The sequence below is a fragment of the Semicossyphus pulcher genome, unplaced genomic scaffold (genome assembly GCF_022749685.1).
Source record: "Semicossyphus pulcher isolate SPU_LCO1_2020_fin unplaced genomic scaffold, fSemPul1.0.p SCAF_5, whole genome shotgun sequence".
Taxonomy (NCBI): Eukaryota; Metazoa; Chordata; class Actinopteri; order Labriformes; family Labridae; genus Semicossyphus; species Semicossyphus pulcher.
Genome location: NW_027211726.1, coordinates 7,388,011 through 7,409,216, shown reverse-complemented (window position 1 = coordinate 7,409,216; position 21,206 = coordinate 7,388,011). Strand labels below are relative to the sequence as shown.

At 43.6% G+C, this 21,206-nt stretch overlaps 1 protein-coding gene across 12 annotated transcripts in view; it reads right to left on the bottom strand.

The window, feature by feature from the left end:
* Positions 1-21,206, bottom strand: part of pleca (plectin a) — an 85,436-nt gene that overhangs the window by 17,808 nt on the left and 46,422 nt on the right. For 4 of the 12 annotated variants that reach the window (XM_069681667.1, XM_069681674.1, XM_069681672.1 and 1 more), the window contains exons 2-25: positions 17,592-17,653; positions 16,248-16,262; positions 15,638-15,727; positions 14,013-14,090; positions 13,696-13,788; positions 9,842-10,008; positions 6,675-6,790; positions 6,443-6,549; positions 5,408-5,527; positions 5,206-5,301; positions 4,610-4,737; positions 3,897-3,990; positions 3,657-3,811; positions 3,125-3,467; positions 2,808-2,885; positions 2,208-2,369; positions 2,009-2,113; positions 1,828-1,923; positions 1,514-1,639; positions 1,118-1,270; positions 877-1,031; positions 669-795; positions 377-560; positions 180-200 (exon numbers count right to left, since the gene is read on the bottom strand). In XM_069681667.1, coding sequence (XP_069537768.1) covers positions 180-200; positions 377-560; positions 669-795; positions 877-1,031; positions 1,118-1,270; positions 1,514-1,639; positions 1,828-1,923; positions 2,009-2,113; positions 2,208-2,369; positions 2,808-2,885; positions 3,125-3,467; positions 3,657-3,811; positions 3,897-3,990; positions 4,610-4,737; positions 5,206-5,301; positions 5,408-5,527; positions 6,443-6,549; positions 6,675-6,790; positions 9,842-10,008; positions 13,696-13,788; positions 14,013-14,090; positions 15,638-15,727; positions 16,248-16,262; positions 17,592-17,653 — 2,871 coding nt within the window. Of the gene's footprint in view, positions 1-179; positions 201-376; positions 561-668; positions 796-876; positions 1,032-1,117; positions 1,271-1,513; positions 1,640-1,827; positions 1,924-2,008; positions 2,114-2,207; positions 2,370-2,807; positions 2,886-3,124; positions 3,468-3,656; positions 3,812-3,896; positions 3,991-4,609; positions 4,738-5,205; positions 5,302-5,407; positions 5,528-6,442; positions 6,550-6,674; positions 6,791-9,841; positions 10,009-13,695; positions 13,789-14,012; positions 14,091-15,637; positions 15,728-16,247; positions 16,263-17,591; positions 17,654-20,219; positions 20,662-21,206 lie in introns of those variants that run through there. The other 8 variants (XM_069681670.1, XM_069681673.1, XM_069681668.1 and 5 more) reach the window with 6 other exon arrangements.

Sequence of the window (21,206 nt, the reverse complement as noted above, 5' to 3'; positions counted from 1 at the left end):
GCAACAATGAGAGAAGTGAAGGGGGAATACAAAAATCAGTGAGGATGATGAAGGTGATCGAGTTAATGAATGAAATTAATCATGACAGCACAACAGCCCTCATTACAAACACACACAGTCCTGTTCAGCCAATCACAAGCTCCTACTGCACATCAGGTGCTGAAACTGAAACACCTTACCTGCCCGGGGGGGCTCGTAGCCTGAAACGTGAACCCAACAGTCAACTTACACACAAATGACCATGAATGACTGAACAGCAACGCAAACGTCTGACAAATGATTCAATGAGGAAATGTTCAACTTAAACTTAAAACAAAATAGCGGATGTTTCTTTGATCAACATGAGACAGGAAGTATAAAACCAAAGAGTACACACCTTGCTCTGCAGAGCTGACCATTGTGCTGTAGTGCTGGTTGGCTCTGTTGTAGTTGGACTCCACCTGCATGCGGTCCTCGGCCCCGAACATCTGGGAGTCCTGGCTGTCTCTGAGGAAGTCCTGGTAGTGCAGCTCCAGGTTCCTCAGTGCCAGACGGTACTCATCCACTCTCAGGGTCTTAAACTACAAGAGAGCACGAGAAGGGGCAAAGAAGATGGATATTAAATCTTATGAAAACAACAGTTCAACACAAAGCAGTGCCTTTATTTTCAGTTCGTCCTGTGTTGTTACCATAGTGATGTTCCAGGATTTGATGATGTGGATGTCTCTCATCAGGTACTGCCAGGACAGCATGCTCTTCATGTCCACAAACAACGTCTGCCACATCGCCTGCAGCCTCTGGAGGTTTCCATCCAGTCTGAGGACAGTTAAGTAGAGATTAGCTCACTGAAGTTGGATTTTAAACTCATCTAAAACACCCTGGGGCAATTTAACTCACCCTGCAACACTGTTGACAGCGTCCTTATTGGTGGGGGGAACCAGGAAGCAGATGGACGGAACGGTGGACTCGCTGCCTTTATCGTTCACCACCCTCCACTTGTCGGGCTGCGAGTTGTTCAGCAGAGCGCACTCGTCTCCTCTGTGGACGGTGATCTGGAGGAAAAGACACATAAAAGCTCATTTCGATTGCTGTTTTACTGAGAAGTTCTTTCATTTAAAGGACAAACAGTTAAGCCTACCTCCATCTGTTTGAAGTCGCAGACGGCCTGGACGGGCTGTTTGCCCTTTATTGCTGTAGCAGGGTTACGTGGTTTGAGCTGGACGATGGTCTTGGCTCTCCGCTTCAGACCCTCCAGGTGAGTTTTGAACTCGGTCAGTTGTTCTTTCTCATCCTGTGTAGAACACGGGACTTATTTCAAATACTCAAAAAGATATTTTATTATTATTTGTAAGCTTTAATAAGAGAGAATTTAGAAGCAGTTTTCTCTTCTCAACGCAGGGCTACAGTGCCTCCTGCAACAGATACGGCATTATTCCCTGGTACACAGAAGAAGTGGCACTCTTCCCCAGTATAATAACAGTGTCTTGGTGTGTTTGGGGAATAAACAGCAATAACAGCGCATAAATAAACCTACAGCTGCGTCCTGCAGGAGATCTTCCAGTCGTGTGGCTGTGATGGAGCGGTCGCAGGTGTACTTCCTCTTCATTGTGTCCTGCATCTTTTTGATCCTGTCCTCCGCCTCCTTCACGTCAGAGAAAAACTGGAAGAGGAAGTGAGCACAGAAATTAAATTGCAAAACTTGTCCTCAATAAACAGGCAGCAACAGAAAGACAAATAAAAAGGGAGAACTGATTGACAGGTTAGCAAAGAATTCCTTATGGATAAAATAACCTAATTACCTTTGCATAGACAGTTTTTATGAAGTGAGGACTTGTGCTGTAAACGTACCTGGAAGTAGGCAGTGTTTTCTTTTAAGTGTGTTTCAATGCAGCAGCACAGCTGCAGGATCCAACTCCACTGAGTCTGCAGAGCTGCAGTGAAGGCCTGAGGAGGAAGGATCAAATAATACTTTCAATATTTCCACATTTGATGTGGGGTTTATTGACTGTAGCTCATAAAACGATCTTACCTCTATAGTCTTCCTGGCCGGGTGTCCGTCCCGCAGCAGTTTGTCTCCTGTGGCCTGGACCTCGTTCATCTTCCTCTCCCTGAGCTCCAAATCTCTCATCAAACCCTGCTCATCACAAACATCAACAGTCAGAATCACATCACTGTCAGCGTTACCGGAAAGGGTTGGGAATAACCGGAACATCACACTGTTACTGTACCGAGTAGGTGTCTTTCTTAGCGACCATGTTGGTGTTTTTGTCACTCCAGTCGTAGTTGACCTCCTCCTCCTCTTTCTCGTTCAGCCACATCAGCTCTTTGGTTGCTGCGACGACGAAGGCGTGAAGCTGGTCCAGGTAGCGCAGACGAGCCTTAGAGGCATTCTGCAGGGGGGGGCAGAGGGAGGAGATGTTAAGATACAAGCTCCAAGTGGTTCAGAAGATAAAGAAGGAGAAAAGAGGACTTAAATGTGCAATCATTTCTTTTTTGGCTATGTGCCTTTATTTTGATAGGATAGCTAGAGATAGACAGGAAGTGTGGGGAGTAGAGAGTGGGGGATGACATGCACGAAATGATCTGCAAAATGCAATTTAATCCCAGCAGCCAAAGTATGATGGAAAACCCTGATGGATGATGTGGCCTACATTTCTTTGCTACTTTCAGGACTTCCCAGAAGTACATGATAATATTTCCTAATGATGCAATCGATTAAACAAATGTGACATTAAGCTTTTTAAGATGGTCAAAATCACATCAGCCATATTGCCTTTGTTAGTGTAAAAACATTATGATGACATTAGTGTCTTTGTGTTATAACCTACCAGAAGCTTGCCGTACTGCAGCTCCAGTTTTCCCAGATAGTCTCTGTAGGCGGCCTTACTGGCGGGTGAGATCTGACTCTGGAGCAGGAGAGAGAAACATTAGAAACAGGACGGTCAAGCATCCGGTTGTGTAAGAAAAATAACAGTTTTGTCTGTTTTAGAGAGAAAATCAGTCGTATTGATGTATTCCTATTTAATTTAACCAGCTTTTTCTGTAAGGATCTACATTTTGAGAGTTGTGTTCAAAATTGCAGCACATATGGCTTTTAATACAACTCCTGAGATGTTGCCTAATGTTTCATGTCAGCTGTTTGTACCTCGTCGGCCTTTGCCCTCTCGATCTTGGAGCGGAACTCCTCCACAGACTGGTGCAGGCCGCGGTGGCTGCCCAGCTGCGACTCCACGGTGGGCAGGTCGGAGCCCCACTCCCCGTCGTCCACCCGCCGCTGGTTCTCCTCCACCCAGCCCAGCAGATCCTGCATGTAACGCATGGTGACCTCATCCAGCTCGGGCCGCACCCTCATGGGGGCCTGCTGCAGGACCTGGACCTGGGCGGTGTGGACCTGAGTCATGGGGATCTGCGTGGTGGTCACACCGGACTTCAGGCGCAGGTTGTACTCGCTGCGGAGGTTCACCAGTCTCTCGTGGAGACGATAAACTCTAGAGACAGAATCAGAGGAAGAATATAAGTCAGTGCTGACATACAAGTCAACAATAATATCTATAATCTGTTAGTCAACAAGTTAACATGCCTAATATTCTACTCCAGCAGTTTAAAGACTTTCTAATTGTTTTAGAGATTAGTCATATGAAATGTTTCAGAGTTTGATTTGAATATTTCTTTTGCACCTGCGATACATCTGCTCAGCCTGAAGGTGGCGTCCATCTTTGAGCAGCTGAACATCGTTGAAGAGGAGGCGAATCATTCCCTCTGCTTTTTCCAGATCAGCCTCCATCTCTGCTGTGTGCTGCGCAGGTTTCCCTGAGCTCAACATCCTCACGTCCTGCAGCACACAGACACACAGGGATGACTGACTGCACGTGACTTCTGGTTAAATAATACTGAAACTAAAAAGTTTGGTGTCTCACCGTCTGCAGCAGAGTCTCCACCTGGTTGAGCTGCTCCTCACACACCCCGGACTCCATCTGGACCTTACTGACGACCCTCTGGAGTCGCTCCAGCCTGCAGTGGGAGAGGTCAAAGGTCAAAAAGAACTTGAGACAAGGTAAAAACATATTAGCCTTCAGGATACATTTTGCTTTGTCTGTAAAACCTATTTCTTGACACAGTAAAACAAAGTTGTTTAAAGAGTTAACAAAAGATGAAAGCACTCACACCATCCTTTGAGGGAATAAATACTTCAAATCGTATCCCTGATGCATGAAAGCCATCGTAGATCTCTGTCTGACCACTACAGCAGAGACGATAACTTCTCAAACTCTCCGCAGTAATTCAAAGAAAAATTCAGAACTGAAGGCTACGCCCTGCAACCTTGTGATTAGAAGAGTTTATGAGCGACTATCAAATGACCATGTTATTGTTGCTGTGGCGAGGGCACGGCTGTCATGTGTTTGCCCTAATACGATTTTTCTGCCCGTCCCACAAAGCAGTTTCATTTTATTGCCAACGAGGACTGTCTCATTAGGAAATGAGTCATCAACATGGGCACACAGTAACCGTTGTGTGATGATTCAGTTCTTCTAATACCTTGTGGTTTTTGGTTCACTTTTTTGAACATGAAAAAGTGAAGTTTGCTTTGGCAACAGATCATGTGACAAGGTTTTAATAGTGGCACACTCACCTCTCAAATTCTGTCCGGAGGAGACGCTCTCGCTCCAGGATGGCGACGTGCAGACGGCCCCATTCCTTCTCCACATCAAAGGGGTGGTAACCTGGTGGCACTTTGACGTGACCCGCCTGAACCGCACCCTGCAGGAGAAAAGATTAGATAATCATGATCAATTCTACTCTGGGTTATTTATTATCGTATATGACAAACAAAACAATCACATTATCACACTGGAGAAGCTGTAACCAGTGAAATTTTGCATGAAAAGTCATAAATGAATAGAATTTAATGCCAATCAGCTAACCAGTTTAGTGTTTGATTGTTTCAGCTCAGGTCATTTCACTTTACCTACGTCTGGTAAAACATCAACAGAATCACTTTCACCACATAATTCCATTGTAACTGTTATTTATTTATTGTTCTACACATTTTCATCTAATTTGACATTTGATTGTACCAGCCGCCCCCAAAGGGTATTAAGAGCCTGTAATGTAAACTGGAATTCGTCCCAACATGTTCATGTGAGGAAATATTGATAGTCAAACCAAAGAGAGCTGACTGTAGTGATCACTTTTATATATTTGTATTGGTTCTGCTGAGAAACTCACCTCAAAGGACTTGAAGATGTGTTTGGAGCGGTTCTTGTCGGCTTCTTTTGCAGGAAGTTCTGTTTCCTTAAACTTCAGAAACTGACGCCAAAGAACCTGCAGATCAGAAAATGTGTAATCAGCGTCATCAATACTGTTATTCTTCTGTTAAACGTATCAGTCAAAACACTTTATTGTAGACCTAAGGCCCAGATCCACCGACCTCGATCTCGTCATAGCTGGTGGGGAACTTCCTCTCCTCAAAGACGAGGATGTGGTGTCTGATCCACTGCAGCAGCATGGTGACCAGCTCGTAGTACTCCTGCCAGCGCAGCTCCAGCTCCTGCAGCACACACACACAAACACACAGAGGGTCAGGGTTAATAAGTGGAGGATAAAGCTTTCAGCGTGAACACAGTTTCCCAAGCTGCTAATGTTTGGACACTCAGATACAGGACTTTATACATATTTAATTGAAATAGGATAATCCATTGAATCCAGCTCGTCTCAGTAAAGCCAAAGTATTTCTAACAGGACTTTATTCCTGCTTTATAGTTTTATGGTTATAATGCTGATAGCATGATAGTGATAGTTTGTACACCGTACTCCTTATTGCTTTGATGTTATTGGACACTTGTTTTACTGTAGCATTCATTGTAAACTGCTCAGACAAAGGCATCTAACACGCAATATCCTCATCATGTAAAGGTCAGTGTCCTCTCAGCAGGATGTGCAGTACACGCTCCTTCATGTGGCTCTCCATTTTTATGGTTTTTGTTCGCATGCCGGCGGCCTTTAAACGTTGCATGAACGATAAATCCTATTTTCTATTAGCTGATGAGCAGGTTAACAAGCTTGGTTTGATATGCATGCACGCACAGTGCTCAAGGTTAGAGGATGAATTTGTATTCTGAGAGCAGACTGATGAAAAAACGCACTTCCTTTCTACGCTCATATCAGCCAATCTAGCTCCAATCTGTGTCTGATGAAGACAAACAAAGGAGGATGGGATTGTTTCATTTCAGATATTACATGTTTTTCAGTCTACATGAGTGATCGTGCAGATACAATCCGGATTAAGATGATAATCAGCATGTTTTAAAGAGTATATTCAAAATCAAACATATCGCCAGCCTTGAAAACATAACTGTTCAATTCAAGCATTCAACGACTTTGTGTGAACCCCGAGTCTGCTGCAAAAAACTTTTTAACAATCTAAACAAAAGATGACCTTGTGATGAGAAAGAGGAGGACTCACGTTGGCTTTGACACCATCCTGGACGTCTGGTACCCTGGGCATGGCATCGTACAGGGAGGAGACATACGTGATGAGGGACTTCTCATCTGGATGGGGCACATCCACATCTACAGAGGGATAAAGCAGCACAGTTCAAACACTCGCTGAGTAACCACTTTAAGAAAATTTACTGCTGATATTCCCCTCTGGCTGATCCTTAATGTGTCTAAAGCTCCCGTCTGACTCATCTCACCCTCGGGGTCCAGCAGTCTGGTGACGCCCAGGTCCCTCTCTGCCACGCTGAAGGCCTGCTCCAGGTTCTCCTGGTTGCTCTGTCGGTAAACTTGGCTCATGTCAATCAGAGTGGGCCTGCAGACAGCGAGCACACGGAGAGAACAGTGAGTGGAAATGTGTTGTTATTCCTGTCTATCAAGACTTTCTTTAAATCATGTGTGACAGCTGAAAATGTCAGCCAGAAAGACATCCATTAATAACCCTCTGACTTCTATGCTTCTGCATTTTCTTTACATTTTTTTTTTTTTACCTCGCAGCTATAATTCTACATGGATGGCTGCCAGGTCAAAATATTTTCTTTGCATATTTCCTATTTTATGTTGCTGGAGGCAGAGAGATCGAGATTAGTGTGCCGGTTCCTGATACCAGAAAAGGCAAGCAAAAACAAGATTCCTCACTAGCCGAGAAGCTCAAAATTCCCCATCATTTCATACACAAAGAAGACGGACACATTCCCTCTGAGTGCACTCTGCCAGGAAGGTAACTGCAGTATAAAAACATGTAGGCACAAGCACAGAACATCTCATTAAGACGTCCATCTCATCCTACAGAAACCACAGAGAATTCTGCACATTAAAGAAAGCTTTTTTAAAACTGCAAATCCATTCATACACTTGCACAACTCTCTGGATGTAGTATTCTCTCTGAGCCCGGGGCGGTTCTTTCTCCACGTAGCAGGCCTGCCTGTAGGACCGTCTGTCCCTGCTCAGGTGGATCATGTGAGGCTCGGATCCCGATTCGTGCTCCTCGCTCTGGGAGCCTCGGCTGGAGCGGGCCCCGGGGCTTTGGGAGCCTCTGCCCGAGTCGAAGGAGCTCTCTGCAGGGATGTCCTCACACAGCATGATCACCCGGTCCTCCAGGTCGCTGACGGAGCCCGCGGTGCTGCTGGAGGCGCTGTTCAGACGCCGCTTTGAGTGAAACTTCCTCTTGAGGTTCAACATCGTGGAAACGGTCAAGTTTGCAAAGCTTAAACTTTTAAAGTTGCAGCTTTAATTGCAAAAAAATTATGAAAAAGACACCAAATTTACAGAAGCTTTCAGGTGGATTGCATCCTGGTTCACGTCTGCTGGTAACTCCTGATTATATCCCATTTTTTCTTATTGTGGTTATTGTGTTCCAGCTGATTGTCTCCTCGCTGCAGCTGCTAAATCTCTGCACGTCCTGCTCTCCTTCCACCAGGAGCGAATCTGTGGCAGAGTGGTTAGCGTACCTGTGTTTTGCTACAACCTGCCGAGCCTTCGGAGAGCATACCTCCAGGGCAACCTTTTCTCAAGTTAGAGTGATACACCCACAAAGAAAACGCTCTCTCTTTTCTCACTGAATGATGCCAACTCTGGTAGTTCATGTTGTTTTTGTGGTGTAAGGCGAGAGATCATGCAGGGTTTGTTTGTCTGTGCAAGCAAAAGACTTAAAGTAGCACTCCGCCCAAAATACAGGGTTTGTGTCTCCCGCAGGGTTTGTAGTTTCCTTATGGAGGAAGACAGCAGCTTTGTTCTGCTAGAATTCATGTCAGTGATATTTTTAATAAATCAACACCTCCTGCAGTAAAACCTGTTTTTCACTGTCGAGTTGTACAAAGTCAGTAGGTTGAAAACATATTTTTGCCCTAATGTGGCTCAAATTAATGGCTGCTGTCAGTAACAGTTCATTTAGCTTTACTTTGATGCGATTGTTTGGGACAAATAGAGCATAAAAACAGAGCACAGAGCTCTTTATTTCTGTTACTCCCATGCCCCCCCTGGTCCCTACTCCTCTGTCTGCATACTGTCTCGCAGTGTTGGGTGTCTGTTTCTTCCACGGTTCAAAGGGTGGTTTTCATCTTGTGGTAGTTTCCAGAAAGCTTTGTAAACTGAGGCAGTGAAACATGAAACATGGCTACAGATGCAGGGAAAGAAGCCAAGGGCTTTGTAATAATCATGCAAACAAGTATAACAGATAATCTGCTATTTAAGATGTCAATAGAAGTTTGTGTAAATGAAGGTTTATAAAGGACAGTTATTTCCATGTGGCTGTATGAAGCTTGGGTTAGCGCTGTCGCCTCACAGCTAGAAGGTTCTTAGTCCGAACCCCGGTTCGGATGACGTGGGCCTTCATGTGTGGAGTTTGCATGTTCTCCCTGTGCATGTGTGGCTACTCCGGCTTCCTGTCGCACACAATGGTGTCCAATTTTCAAGGGAAACATTTAAACCCCTCCACCTTGTGGCACCAATCTAAAGGGACACTACCGAGTCGAGGGTACACCAAAACTAGGGGGAGGGCCAAGCGGGCGATTGGGATCGGACCTCAGAAGCTTCTATGCTTTATAACATCTCCCCACAGTGAAAAATGTGTAAACTTTGTCACCAACCTAAATTAAGCTGGTCACAGCTGCTTTTACACGCCGCCTTTTTGTGACTCAAAATCAGGACAGTATTACTATGTTAGCCCTATTAAGCATTAATAAGCAGTGTAGTGATTAAACATTGGATTAATTGTTTTGTATGCATAATTATTACACACTAGAGTGGTTGATGGCAGGAACTGTTTGATGACAGACTAAATTGTTTATGTTCTTATGTACTGAAAAATCCTGTAACTGGTGTGTAAACACTTAATGATCCATCACTTTGTAATAAATGATCAAATCCTTGTTATATTTACTTTTTCAGTTTTTAAACATGTTTATACAGAAACATCTAGAAAGAGCGGAGCTGAGTGTTTACTTCACAATAACCAAACCACATTCTGTCCCGACACGTCGAGTGCGCTGCTGTAAAAGTCAGTTTTACATTTGGCATTCCTGTCTCTGCACCAAGTGCAATAAATAAAAAAAGACACAGCAACATGAAATGTGCAGAGGTCACAGAGAAGACCTTTTAACTTTGTGTGAAATGTGTGTCCTGCGGTGCAACAAGATCCCAAGTCCAGGCAAGTTTATCGAACCAGAAACTGTTTCTGGGAGGTATGAAAAACTCTTCAGAGCAACTCATCTCTGTCACGTCCTTTCTTATGTAAACCTTTCTTTGACAAGCGCTCTGTTTTGCTACTTATTAGTTAACCTCTTTCTTCAGCTTACCATGTTTATCACCTTATGGTAAAGTATAATAACTCCTCGATCTCATCTTGCTCACAGCATCACTTTCTCACCTGTGTTTGTGTATGATGGCGTTAAAGAGCTTTCCATCCCTCCAGCTGGTGGTGAAGTTGTCGCAGCGCAGACCCTGGTATCCCTCCACCATCCTCTGAGACCACAGCAGCAACTTCTCTTTGGCCGTCATGTCGTCCGACTGGCCGTTCACCTGGATGTCTGAGATCTGATGGAGGAGACGGAGGATGCAGGTTGAATGTTAGTTGTTTGTTTGTTTTGGGTTTTTTGCAGAGGGTTGCACGGTCAGAATGAAGGGTAAAGAGATAACACTTGGGAGGATGGAAAATTAAACGACCTACAAACAAAGCAGAACCTCTCCCTCCTCATCAAACAGACAGCTTCCATATTTCACTGACATTTGACCTTTTCTGTGATATTTTTCTGCCGAGTATGATTGACGTGTTAGTTGAAGGGCAGGAAAACTTTCTCCACTTTTTCCGCTGATTTCTTCCAGACTTGAGATGAGTCACATTTTTAACCACAAACAACAACCACCACTTTTACTTAAAGGGCAAATGAAATCCATAAAACACGAACAGAAGTTATAAGAGAGAAAACATCTTTGAGCCACTGATCACACAAAGCGACGTTGTATGTTTCTGTTTAAAATTCTCATTAAACACTTTGTCTGCTGTGAGTGGATGTTGGACGGAGGAACAGAACCGCAGGCAAATTCCTCTTTTTTAAGAGCTGCGAGGCAAAACTATGAGTCACAGGAGCACTTAACTAAAACAATCCTACAGTGATATACATGCATGTCTTTTTCTGCATTAGAGAAGGCAGTTCATTCTGCAGCTGGTTGAGTCGTTGTGTCTATTTTGCATTAATCTATCACCTAGTAGTAGCAGTCTGTGCCTTATCTATAATCAGATGTACAAAGGGTACTTGTGAAAAGTCCCTGGTGTTTGTGTTGATCTGCTGCACATGCCAGATGGGCGGGGCTGTCTACAAACGAGGCACACGTTGTAAAAGGTAGCAACAATCACAGGAAGCTTTTTGAAGGGGAAAGCTTTGACTGGTACTGATGCAGAAAACTTGCTCGCAGCTGCCGTCTGTTAAAGGAAATATTTGCAACTTGTATTTGACTGTTAAAGGAGCAGTTCACCCCTGGAAAAAGCCACTGTCAGTCAAAGCTGGGGTTCTCTATAATTGATGGAAGCAATAATATTTGAAATTGGAGCCATAGATGTGGAGAAAGTTGTCCAAACAGCTTGTGGTTTAACTCATTCTACATTCCTACAACACCCAGCGTGCATTGCGCCCCTCCCTCTGAAAGGAGCGGCCCAGCGAGAGATGCTGGAATGAAATACCGTTTCTCTGCAGGCAACGGCTCAGAGCGGGACAGAATCCGAAATACGGCGAGAATATACCGGTGGATCGTCTAAAAAATCTTGGGGTCTGCAGTCTACATTTCAAACCTATCATTATGGCATTAGCGCTTTGTAATAGCATGATACTACTGAAGTTAAAAATGGGCGAAGTGGCCCTTTCAGTGTGTATATATCATAACAGCAGGAAAAACATCCAGAAGTATATTAACTGCAATGCAATTGGTGAATGTTGCAGTCTCTTACTGGAACAATCAAAGCTTTATGACGACTATACGCTATATCATTGGTATGCTGATGAGTCACAGCAGAACTAACTATTTTACATGCATGCTCTTTTTTTAACAGGAAAGGGTGGAGGAGGGAAAAAAGGAGGCATCTCTTCCTTCTGCTATTTTCCCTGCTGAAGGGAAACCCCGGTGCTGCAGTGTGGACGTGGGCACACCGTGACTCAGACTCAGGCCAAGTGAATGGAAACAGGACCTCCGCCCTCGCAGCCTTAAAATTTAAGAGTGTTGAGAGAATCCCGACTCCTCTGTCACGCAGCAGCCCATTATTTATCCATGTCACCTGTGGAGCAGTCAACTGTGAGCTGCGGCGGGGGAGCTCGCAGGAAGCCCACCATTGTTTGTGATGACGAGCATGAGCCAAGATAAAGACATTATGGGATTGTTTTGCAGAAATAATCGCTGCCTGATGACTCATTTTTTTTGTTTTATCATCCATGTCCACCTTTAAAGATACTCACAATCATGTTCAGTTAGATTATGAATGCTGGGATCATTTCTCTTGCTTCCACTGCAGTTTGTGTCACGCCCACGACGCCTGCCAGCTTTCTCATGGGAATCACTGAGTCACACAGGACGGGGAACACGATCCCACATCCCAACATAACCATCATACCCATTATAGCATCAAAGAATCTTCATGTACTCCCACTCTGTTTTCCCAAATCTACCAAACCATCTGCTAAAATAAATATGCAAACTCTCGTCTTACCCATCAGAAACACATCTGCACTGACTAATGCTCTCCTCCTCTGTGGCCTTCAGTAGCTTCTGTGAGCCATTTATAATGTTTATGTTTCAGAACGAGTGAGACCTCTCCTTTTAGATTTAACGGTAACCGATGGAGCTGCACGGGAGCATGAAAAAAAGTAAATCCACTGACACGTGAATGTTCTGTAGAAATGAATGAATGGCTTTTTTTTAGTGTTTAGTCTTTGTGCACTCAAGGACGGGAGAAGCAGTGGTGTGTGTGTGTGTGTGTATAAGAGTGTAAGAGCTGCCAAATGTCAAATAAAGCCCATTTGGAAATGATTGCTTGCTGGACTCCACTCTGCTGTAACTGCTGTGTCAACATCGGGCTAAAGCGAGGCTGGTGATTGAGCCCCGCAGGGGGAACAGCGATCTGATTTTCCTCAGTGTGCAGAGGAAGCAAACTAATCACAATGTAATGAAAGCAAGCTATATAAAATGCATGTTTCTTATACAAGGGAAGGATTTGATCTGATGCAATTACGTAAACATAAACACCACAGGCAGTTCAGGAAATGTGAGTCAGCTGTCAGTTTGCTTTGAATATATGCAAAATGCAAGGAAGTGCAATTTAAACAAAGAGAGTCATTTTGTTGGTGATCATTACCTTTAATGTCCATGAGAAGGATTTTCCTAAAACATGTAATATAGATTCAATCATCTCTAATGATCCATGGCTGCGTGAGAGACCCCGCCCGCTGGAGGCATTTTATTCTGATGCTGTATTTGGAACATTTCTGGGTTTAAACTTTTTAGCAGTGGGCGACGAAGGGATGAGAAACAAAGCGATCTTGTGGCAGATTTAAACACACATCCAAGAGGAAGATACTGGAGTATTTGAGCTGGGGGGGAGGGGCCAACGCTGCATGTTGTGTTAACAAGCTGAAACCAACTACAACACATTCTGCCTTTAAGTTAACGTCCTTAATTTAAAGGGGACATATTTTAGCTACCAATTTTCTATAATGGAATTAGTTTTTGAATCACGTTGGTAAAGTTTCTTTCATTTTAAAAATTGTATACATATTTTATTTTATTTTTCAGAGCCTCTCCTTCCTCCTGAAACGAACAAGCTGTTTTGCCATTCAAAGGTCAGACCTTATTATTTGGAGTGACCGCGTAGCCCCTGTAGCCCCCCCCAAAGTTGTAGAAAACATGGCTGCTCTAAGATCGGTTATTCGGCCTTATATGTACGAGCCAGAAACGCCAGGAGGTACACTACCAGTCAGAAGTTTGGACACATTTTCTCATACAAGTGAATGGGAAACTTTTGACCGGTAGTGTATCTCAATGGTAAGTTGACATTTTCACAACAACTTGACTACAAGCTAGTGCAAGAAGGCCATCTGAGGGGAATGACGGTGAATGTTGATTGGTCGATTCCAGCGAATTATGCAGTTTTCACTTTTTCACTGTAAAACCCATGCAACATATGAGAATATCCGTTTAAAAGATACAGCCCCTTTAAGTTATTTATAGCTAAATTACCTGGAAGTGAAGGATGATGGTCCATATCAGCCCCAGGGTCAGCTTGGGGTTTCCATCTGCAATGTCATCATTCCTGATGTTGACAAGTTTGACCTGAAATGCGCATGGATGCAAAAACAGCTTGACAGTCAGGTTAGGTATAGCTTATGTTGTTTACTGCAAGGAATTATAAAACACAAATAAAACACAAAAGACATAAAACTGTTGATGTTCATATAAGATATTTTCCAATAAAGAAAGCCATAAATACAGAAAGAACATTGAAAAAAGCATCAAAATGCATCTTTAATATATTCAAAATGAGCTTATTGAGCGACCTGTCTGTGTTTGAGGAAGTCCAGGGCGATCTGTACGTTCTGCAGCTTGTGGAAGCGCATCCGACCTTTCTCCCGCGGCTGTAAGAGACGAGAGGACACCAAACATCAGCAGGAGGGAACTCATGAGGCTTCATTGATCAACAAACCCCATGACTGAGGAACAGGTGTTTCAGTGTCCAGTAACACCTTAAAACAAATATCTACTCTGCAGTACAAACAACCACTACAGTCTTGGTAACTTAACTTCTACCTAAAATACAACAAATTTGAAGTGCGATTCAAATTCGGCGTGGTTGTGATCAAAGCGTTGGGCCGGATCTGACCACTGGATGACCCTGAAATGCATCAACAAACCAGCCAGGATGTCTGCAGGTGAAAGCATGATGATGAATGATACATGACCTCAATGATTCCCCCGATCAGCAGTCACAATCCTCATTTTCTCTACAATTTCCTGCACCTTAATAAACCCTTATGCATCCTTACAATCGTGCAGAATCCAACAGTTGCTACAGTTTCCACAACAGGACGGGTGTGATGGCCATGACATGCACTGGTGCTCCACAAGCTTTAAGCCAGTACGAAGCTTTGTTGCAGAATAGGTCAACGATCCAGCTTGCAGTGATGAAACTTTGGCCTTAGATTTCTACATAGTGAGGGAACCCAAAACATGACCCTATTAAAAACTGTAGTGGCATTACGCTGGCGGGAAGAACTGATATGGTGTTGTCAGAAAATTCATCATGGAGAGCGTAATGTTTTGTCTTTTAACTCGGGAGGAATTCGAGGTAACTCTCATCTCTTCTTGATAAAAACTTGAACGTTAACTTAAATCTTTAAAAATGTGAAAACCCAACTTTAGATAAAGAAAAAATCTGTATAAACTGTAGACATTACTCCATGAAACCCCCTACTTGCACTCCTTACGCCTGACCGTGCCGGCTGACTGACAAATGGAAGATGTTGATACAGAAAAGGGACGAAACAGGGAGTGAGACTGTCATCATGCACAACCCAGCAGCCACCCGGGGTGCTGACACATGCCACGCCCGAGGAGGCGGCCAGCCGCAGGCCAGGCACCACTCACCAACCGCACGTTCCTCACAACGTCACGCTCCCTCGGCTACCACAGCGAGAGCATCGCAAGAGAGGAAGGCAGAGGCAGAGGAAGGGGAGAGGTCAGGGCAAAGGTCAGCAAACAGGAATTAGAGAAAGGAAAAAACCAGGGGTCAAACAAGTCAGTGCAGAGAGGTTACGAGATGGAAGCAAAGAATGAAAATTAGTGTTTTAATGCTACATCACCACAAGGTGTGCTCCCAAAACGTTAAAAAAAAAAGAGTGCGCATAACCTCAGCATGTTCTGAAATGTTCAAAAACCTCTCAACAATCAAAGTCAACACATGCAAGTGTGAAGGCAGGAAACCCACCAGGATCAGAACTAAAGCAGGTAAACACTGAAAGCACATCGAGTTACAACAACACACCGGACAGGACAACAAGTATGGCAGCAGATAAAGTCAGTAGCACGGAGGAGCAGGGACAACAAGTAAGGCCTGGACAGGACAGGGGGTTACAGCAGAAGCGGATGTCCTTATATCTAAAGGTCAAAGGCCACCATAGCTCACCAGTGTCTCTCCAGAGAGCACCTCCAGCAGGGAGATGAGGTTGTGTCCATCTCTGAGGTCCTCGTACAGGTCTGTGATGTGTCTCTGGGACTACAGGGAGGAGAGAGGAGACAAGTTTACTACAGGTGAAACAGCGATCCACACAGGGTCATGTGGTGGCACCATCGGTGAAGCACTGCTTTGCTCTGCATTCACAAAAATAAACAGTACTGGAAATGACGACCGCACAAAAAAGCACAACAAAATATCACAGACGGCACAGATACATTTGGTTTAATCCCTTCCCAATCTGCTGATCACACAAGTTAAAGACTTTATGGAGCACTTTTCTCCTTCAGAAACTTGACATTATTTATAATTCATATTTTTACAGCTGTTGTAAACTGAGTTACACAACATGTAAAGACATGTTGCGCTGCAGAAAAGGTTCTTAAAGCATTTGGAAAGAGTCAAGAGTGTTTAAATAAAGGGGGGAAAAAGGTCGGAGGTTAGAAGTTTAGGAGCTCAGGTAAAGTATGGGAGTAACAGAGGGTCAAAATGTTAACAGAGACATGCAAGGCAGGAATGAACGCGTGTCCACTCAGCACTCTGCTCACAGACAGCAACCTACCTCTGCCTTCCAGTGCTGATGGGACAGGATGGGAGGACAGGATGAAGGATGGGAAGAAGAAACAGTTTGATGAGAAGATTTAAAAACTGCAGCGACTCGTGAGGGGAAGAGGAACAGAAGACAGACATGCAGACGCTGGATTGGTTTAACAGACTTTAGACAAACATGGTTGTTTTCTGCTTTTTTTTATTATTTTTTGTAGCTTTATTTATATCTGGTTTGCAGTGGGATAAATTCAATAAAACAGAATGCCTGTTATCATCTGTACTACGGTAGATGGCACTTTTGAGACATCCGACCCGCTGAAAAACGGAGCGTTCCTGGCTTCGTATCTTGATCTCATGACTCTGTTGTGACCATGAGTCTAAAATGCCTCCAGGGCAGCCAGACTCAACGACCCGCTCCAGAGTCTTGGAACCGAATCTGAGAGATTTCCCGACAAAGAAACAAACGAACGCACCAAAAGCTCATGAGTCATCTCGTGTCACAGGACGCACATTGAGGGAACGGCGGACATTCCTCACAGTTTAATACACTTCAGTTCCCGTGTGAAAACAAGGATTCATCAACCTGAACGTCTCTGTCGAGCAGCAGAGGCGAAACTGCAGGTGGTACTTTAGTTTAAGAGATTAGTGACATGGTAGCATTATACAAAGAAATATATATGGCTGCTGTTTGATGCTTTATTCTGCACCTGACTCCTTGCATACACACATAGTGCTTCACTAGTATCGCCTTACAGCATCATGGCCGCAGACGTATTTAGCCCAGCTGCCCCCACATCCAGTACAGGAGATTAGTCCTGGTCGCGGAGCTTCCTGTTCCCCTGCAGAGCCCTGAGGAGCCGCCCTGACAGTCTGCAGCACAGATGTGAAACCTGAGCGAGCACCGGCCCACCGTAAAGCAAGACCAGGTGTCTGTGACTCACTCCCTCACATGCATACAGTTAACACTAATAGCATGTGTGGAGTTTACGGGGCAGAGAAGATATGTGCATTTTTCTGTTTTACCCTTTCAAAAACGTTTTTAAGGGAGGTGTCGGGAATCCAAATCAGATTTGGCTTTGAATCTCTCAGTTTATCTGCTTCTTTCTGCAAACTTTTTCCAGACTCAGTTTCATCAGAGAGTCTAAGATCTCCTAAGGACACATGTCTGTGTAATTGTACTCATTGTTACCAGGTGGGAAATGAAAAGGATCTGACTGAAACCTTTAGGGTTACTTAAGGAGAGCTGGAGTCCTTCTTATTATTACTTTATATTGATTTAAGTTTTATCATCGATCTGAATGTACCTTTGATTTTCATTTCATTTGTATTAGTGAGCGTTCATGCAGGGGGATCTTACCTTCATCAGGTGCTTGTTGACCCATTTTGTGAAGGTCTTTTTCTGGACTCGGTCCCGTTCATCTGTGAGAGGACAGAACAAAGGAAGCTCAGTTTATTCAAGCAAGTCGATCAAAGAGTTTGTACATCAAATCATTAACACTTAACATCCTGGTTTATAAATGTCTGACCTTCAAGCAAACCTATGGTGTCTATTAAAGTAAGCATGCATGCTCCAACTATTTATAACCTTTTCTTTTGTGAGAGTGAGGTTGCTGATGCAGACTTGGTGGGCTGTCAGAAAAACAGTGCATCCAGAAAGGACTTTCTTACAAAAGTTGCAGACAATACTAAATTTAAGATTAAAGATTAACGATGAAAATTTCTGCATATGTATTTAATTCACAGTTATATGGAAATCAATGGCTGCATGAAAGAATTCAAACTAGAGAGCAATGATTCCCAAAGAAATCAGAGTCGACTTGTTTCCCATCCCAGTTGTAAACTGTTGGCTAAGAGGCTTGAGGCTGTAAAAGTATCTGTTAAACAAGAAAACAACAAAACCAGAGTGAAATCATAATAAATAAACAGATTATTTTTAATCCTTTCTTAGTAATCCCACAGCCCCTAAGGTTAACTTTGTGACCCCTCAGAGGGCACCAGTGAGCTGGGAACCACTGCTGAAGAACATGGTTGGCATTTAACATCATTTAATGAGCTCAAAAAGCCAAAGCCACAGATTTGCTCCATCATCTGATGAGACCCGACATGGAAACATCACTTTTTTTCCCAGAGTTACAGACAGTCTGATAAACAGTTGTGCTCCCACAAGGCCAGAAACCAGAGCAGATGCTTCAGGTGACACAGGCGGTGACTACGCTCCCTCTTATGGAGGTTTATAATCACTCCATCAAAACAAAGAGACAATGGCTGTTGTACTTGTCAGGGGAAACACGAGTACTGACATCCCTGTGATTAGCACCTCTACAGGAACATGTTCCACCTTGTTATAGACTGTTGCTGTTGTGGTTTGATTTCACCGTCTGATTACACCAAACAAGGCGCTCACATCACATACCAGCAGGTACTCTGTGTGTGTGTGTTATGCAATGTTTTCTTTAAATGCTATCTAGCATGCAGCGACTCCAGAGAGAAAACCACACAAAAAAAGCTTTCACTTTTCCTCACTGCGTTGCTACGAGAAGTGATGTTGGTGTCTGTCAAACACAGAGGCCGGCGTGATGCAACAAAACACGTCTGCCTGTGATTCAACACAATGTGACTTTCTGTCGCAGATTTCAACAAACCTTTTTGGTTTTTCTCAGAAGTCACAGCGTCAGGAGCTTGATTACATTATGTGCTAAAGGAATGACATCAAAAGCATCATGTAGCAGAAGTTATCAGATGAAAACGGGAACAGAGGAACCACAGAGGACGACATCCCGTGGTGCCAACGCCCTTTTCAGGGTGGCATTATGTGGATGAGTCACAAACACACTGCGACTGTTTTGGAGTCGAAAGAGAGAAGTGAAATAAATAAACCTCAAAAGCAAAGAAGTGCCACCGTTTATAACGTTTAATACTTTTGATAGACACGGAAAAAAGGAATTAGTTACAGCAGGTGTTCAGGACGCTGCTGTTCCTTCATGACGTGAGGACTTCAGTTCAGACAAAAGCTGCACTTTACATTCCCAAAGCTCAAACCAGTGAAATGTGCGACAGGAGAGCAAACGTCTCTGATCCCTCTGACAAATAATGTGTTTGCTCGGCTGAGTTTTTGCAGCCTGGAGCAGCAGACGGAGAGCTGCATGTTTTCTTTCATCCTCAGAGTCAAAGGAACCTTTAAGATGAGGTGAGAGATATCAGGTCTCCTCAAAGGACTGGACTGTGTGTTTATCGCAGTAAGCTATTTGCTAACCATCCCATCATGGAGCTACTGAATGACGCAGCTGTATTGTAGAGCGTTTTATTATACAGACGCTGGCCAACAAAATTACAAGGAACAGATTTTAATGTTTCTTATTAGCAAAAATGTAATAAAGTGCATGGTTGTATTTGCTCGATGTAAGACAGGAGACATGCCGCCATAACAATCCCTGCAGAAAACTGACTCACAAAATCTTTTATGGTACACCAAAAAAAAAACTCTAATTCTTTTGTAGTATATCATTAAGTTTTTAGCATGTGAAGAAAAACATGTTTGGTTGAGGGTTTTCAGTAGCCACAAAAACAACGAGTCATTGTGCAACATCTTCCCACATCTTTATAAACAGCCTGTCTCCCGATTGGTAAGAAACGCAGATCAGAAGTGAACTGAAGCAAACACGTCAATAAAATGTAACAGTCAGACATCTTCACTGCTACAGTCTGCTACAGTCTGTCGTTTGTCTCAAAATGGGTGTCAGCACAGCGGGCCAATGAAACGAGGAAAATCTGTGACACATGAAGGGGCGTGGCTCGTTTGATTAAAGAGAGGCAGAAGACCACCGCAGACATCTTTTAGACATTAAATCATCATTTTCTTTATATAGAATAGTTAATAATAAATATTTAAAATAATGAGCCAAAAGAAACTCTAAATTAAATTCATTAGCAGGTAAAACTCCAACACTAAAGACCTATAAGCTGCTACAATCAAAGATGACTCTACCTTTCCTGTGATCCATGGCCCTGAGCATCCCCTTGTAGTACGAGTCCTCTATGAAGACCCCGTCACTCCCCACACTGTCAGACGAGTAGTTTCTAAATCTCTGCTCCATCGCCATGCTCGACTTCACCCAGGAAACAAAACAAGCGCCTCTGCGGGTTCAGATGTTGTCTAACTTTATGAACACTTCTTCTTCTTGCCTGTTACTCTGCTTCTGTGTGGGATCCTGTAGTTAAGTGGGAGTGTTCAAACCACTGAATCAGTTCCTGAACACAACTCTCGACTCCCTTTTTCCTCTCCCTTTCTCCCCTCTCACATTCAGCGCTCCTCTTCTGTTTTTTTCTGCAGCTCTTACAAAATGCCTGCCTGCAGGCTACGATGTCAGGAGCTGTCAGTCAGCACAGAGTGAGGGGAGACTCTCCTCCTGGCCCTGCCCTGGTATCTACGCCCTGAACACACCCACCAAACCACACCTCAGCAAAGACCCTCACTCAGCAGCACCAGATCACAACAGACCTCCTAATGATATCCAAATGCAAAGACATGCAGACCATCCCTTCACTTCTTGTCACTTCAGCTCACTGTCCTAAAAGCTGAACGTGACTGTTGTTACATTATTTTTGAAAATGTTTACTAGGCCGTCTGTGGAGTGTGTGGTATAAAAACATTATTAAAAGGGCATTAAATCACCTTAAACAAGAACATGAAACAAAATTAAGATTTTAGATCCATTTCACTGTGAACAATTGAAATGAATGAAATTATTTGTTTCATCTGTGGCAGAAGAGCTTTGCACTCTGTGTTTTGTTACATAAAAATACCTAACCAAATGCTTATCTGCTACAGACTCTCTTTGCTCAATGTATTGTTCCTTTTTGTTTGTTTTGTTGTTCACCATGGTTTTATGTTTATTCTCCGTTTGAAAAGCAGGCCAAGGTAGCAGTTCTACAAAATCACTACATACAGTTCCTGGAACAATAACAAAAAGTT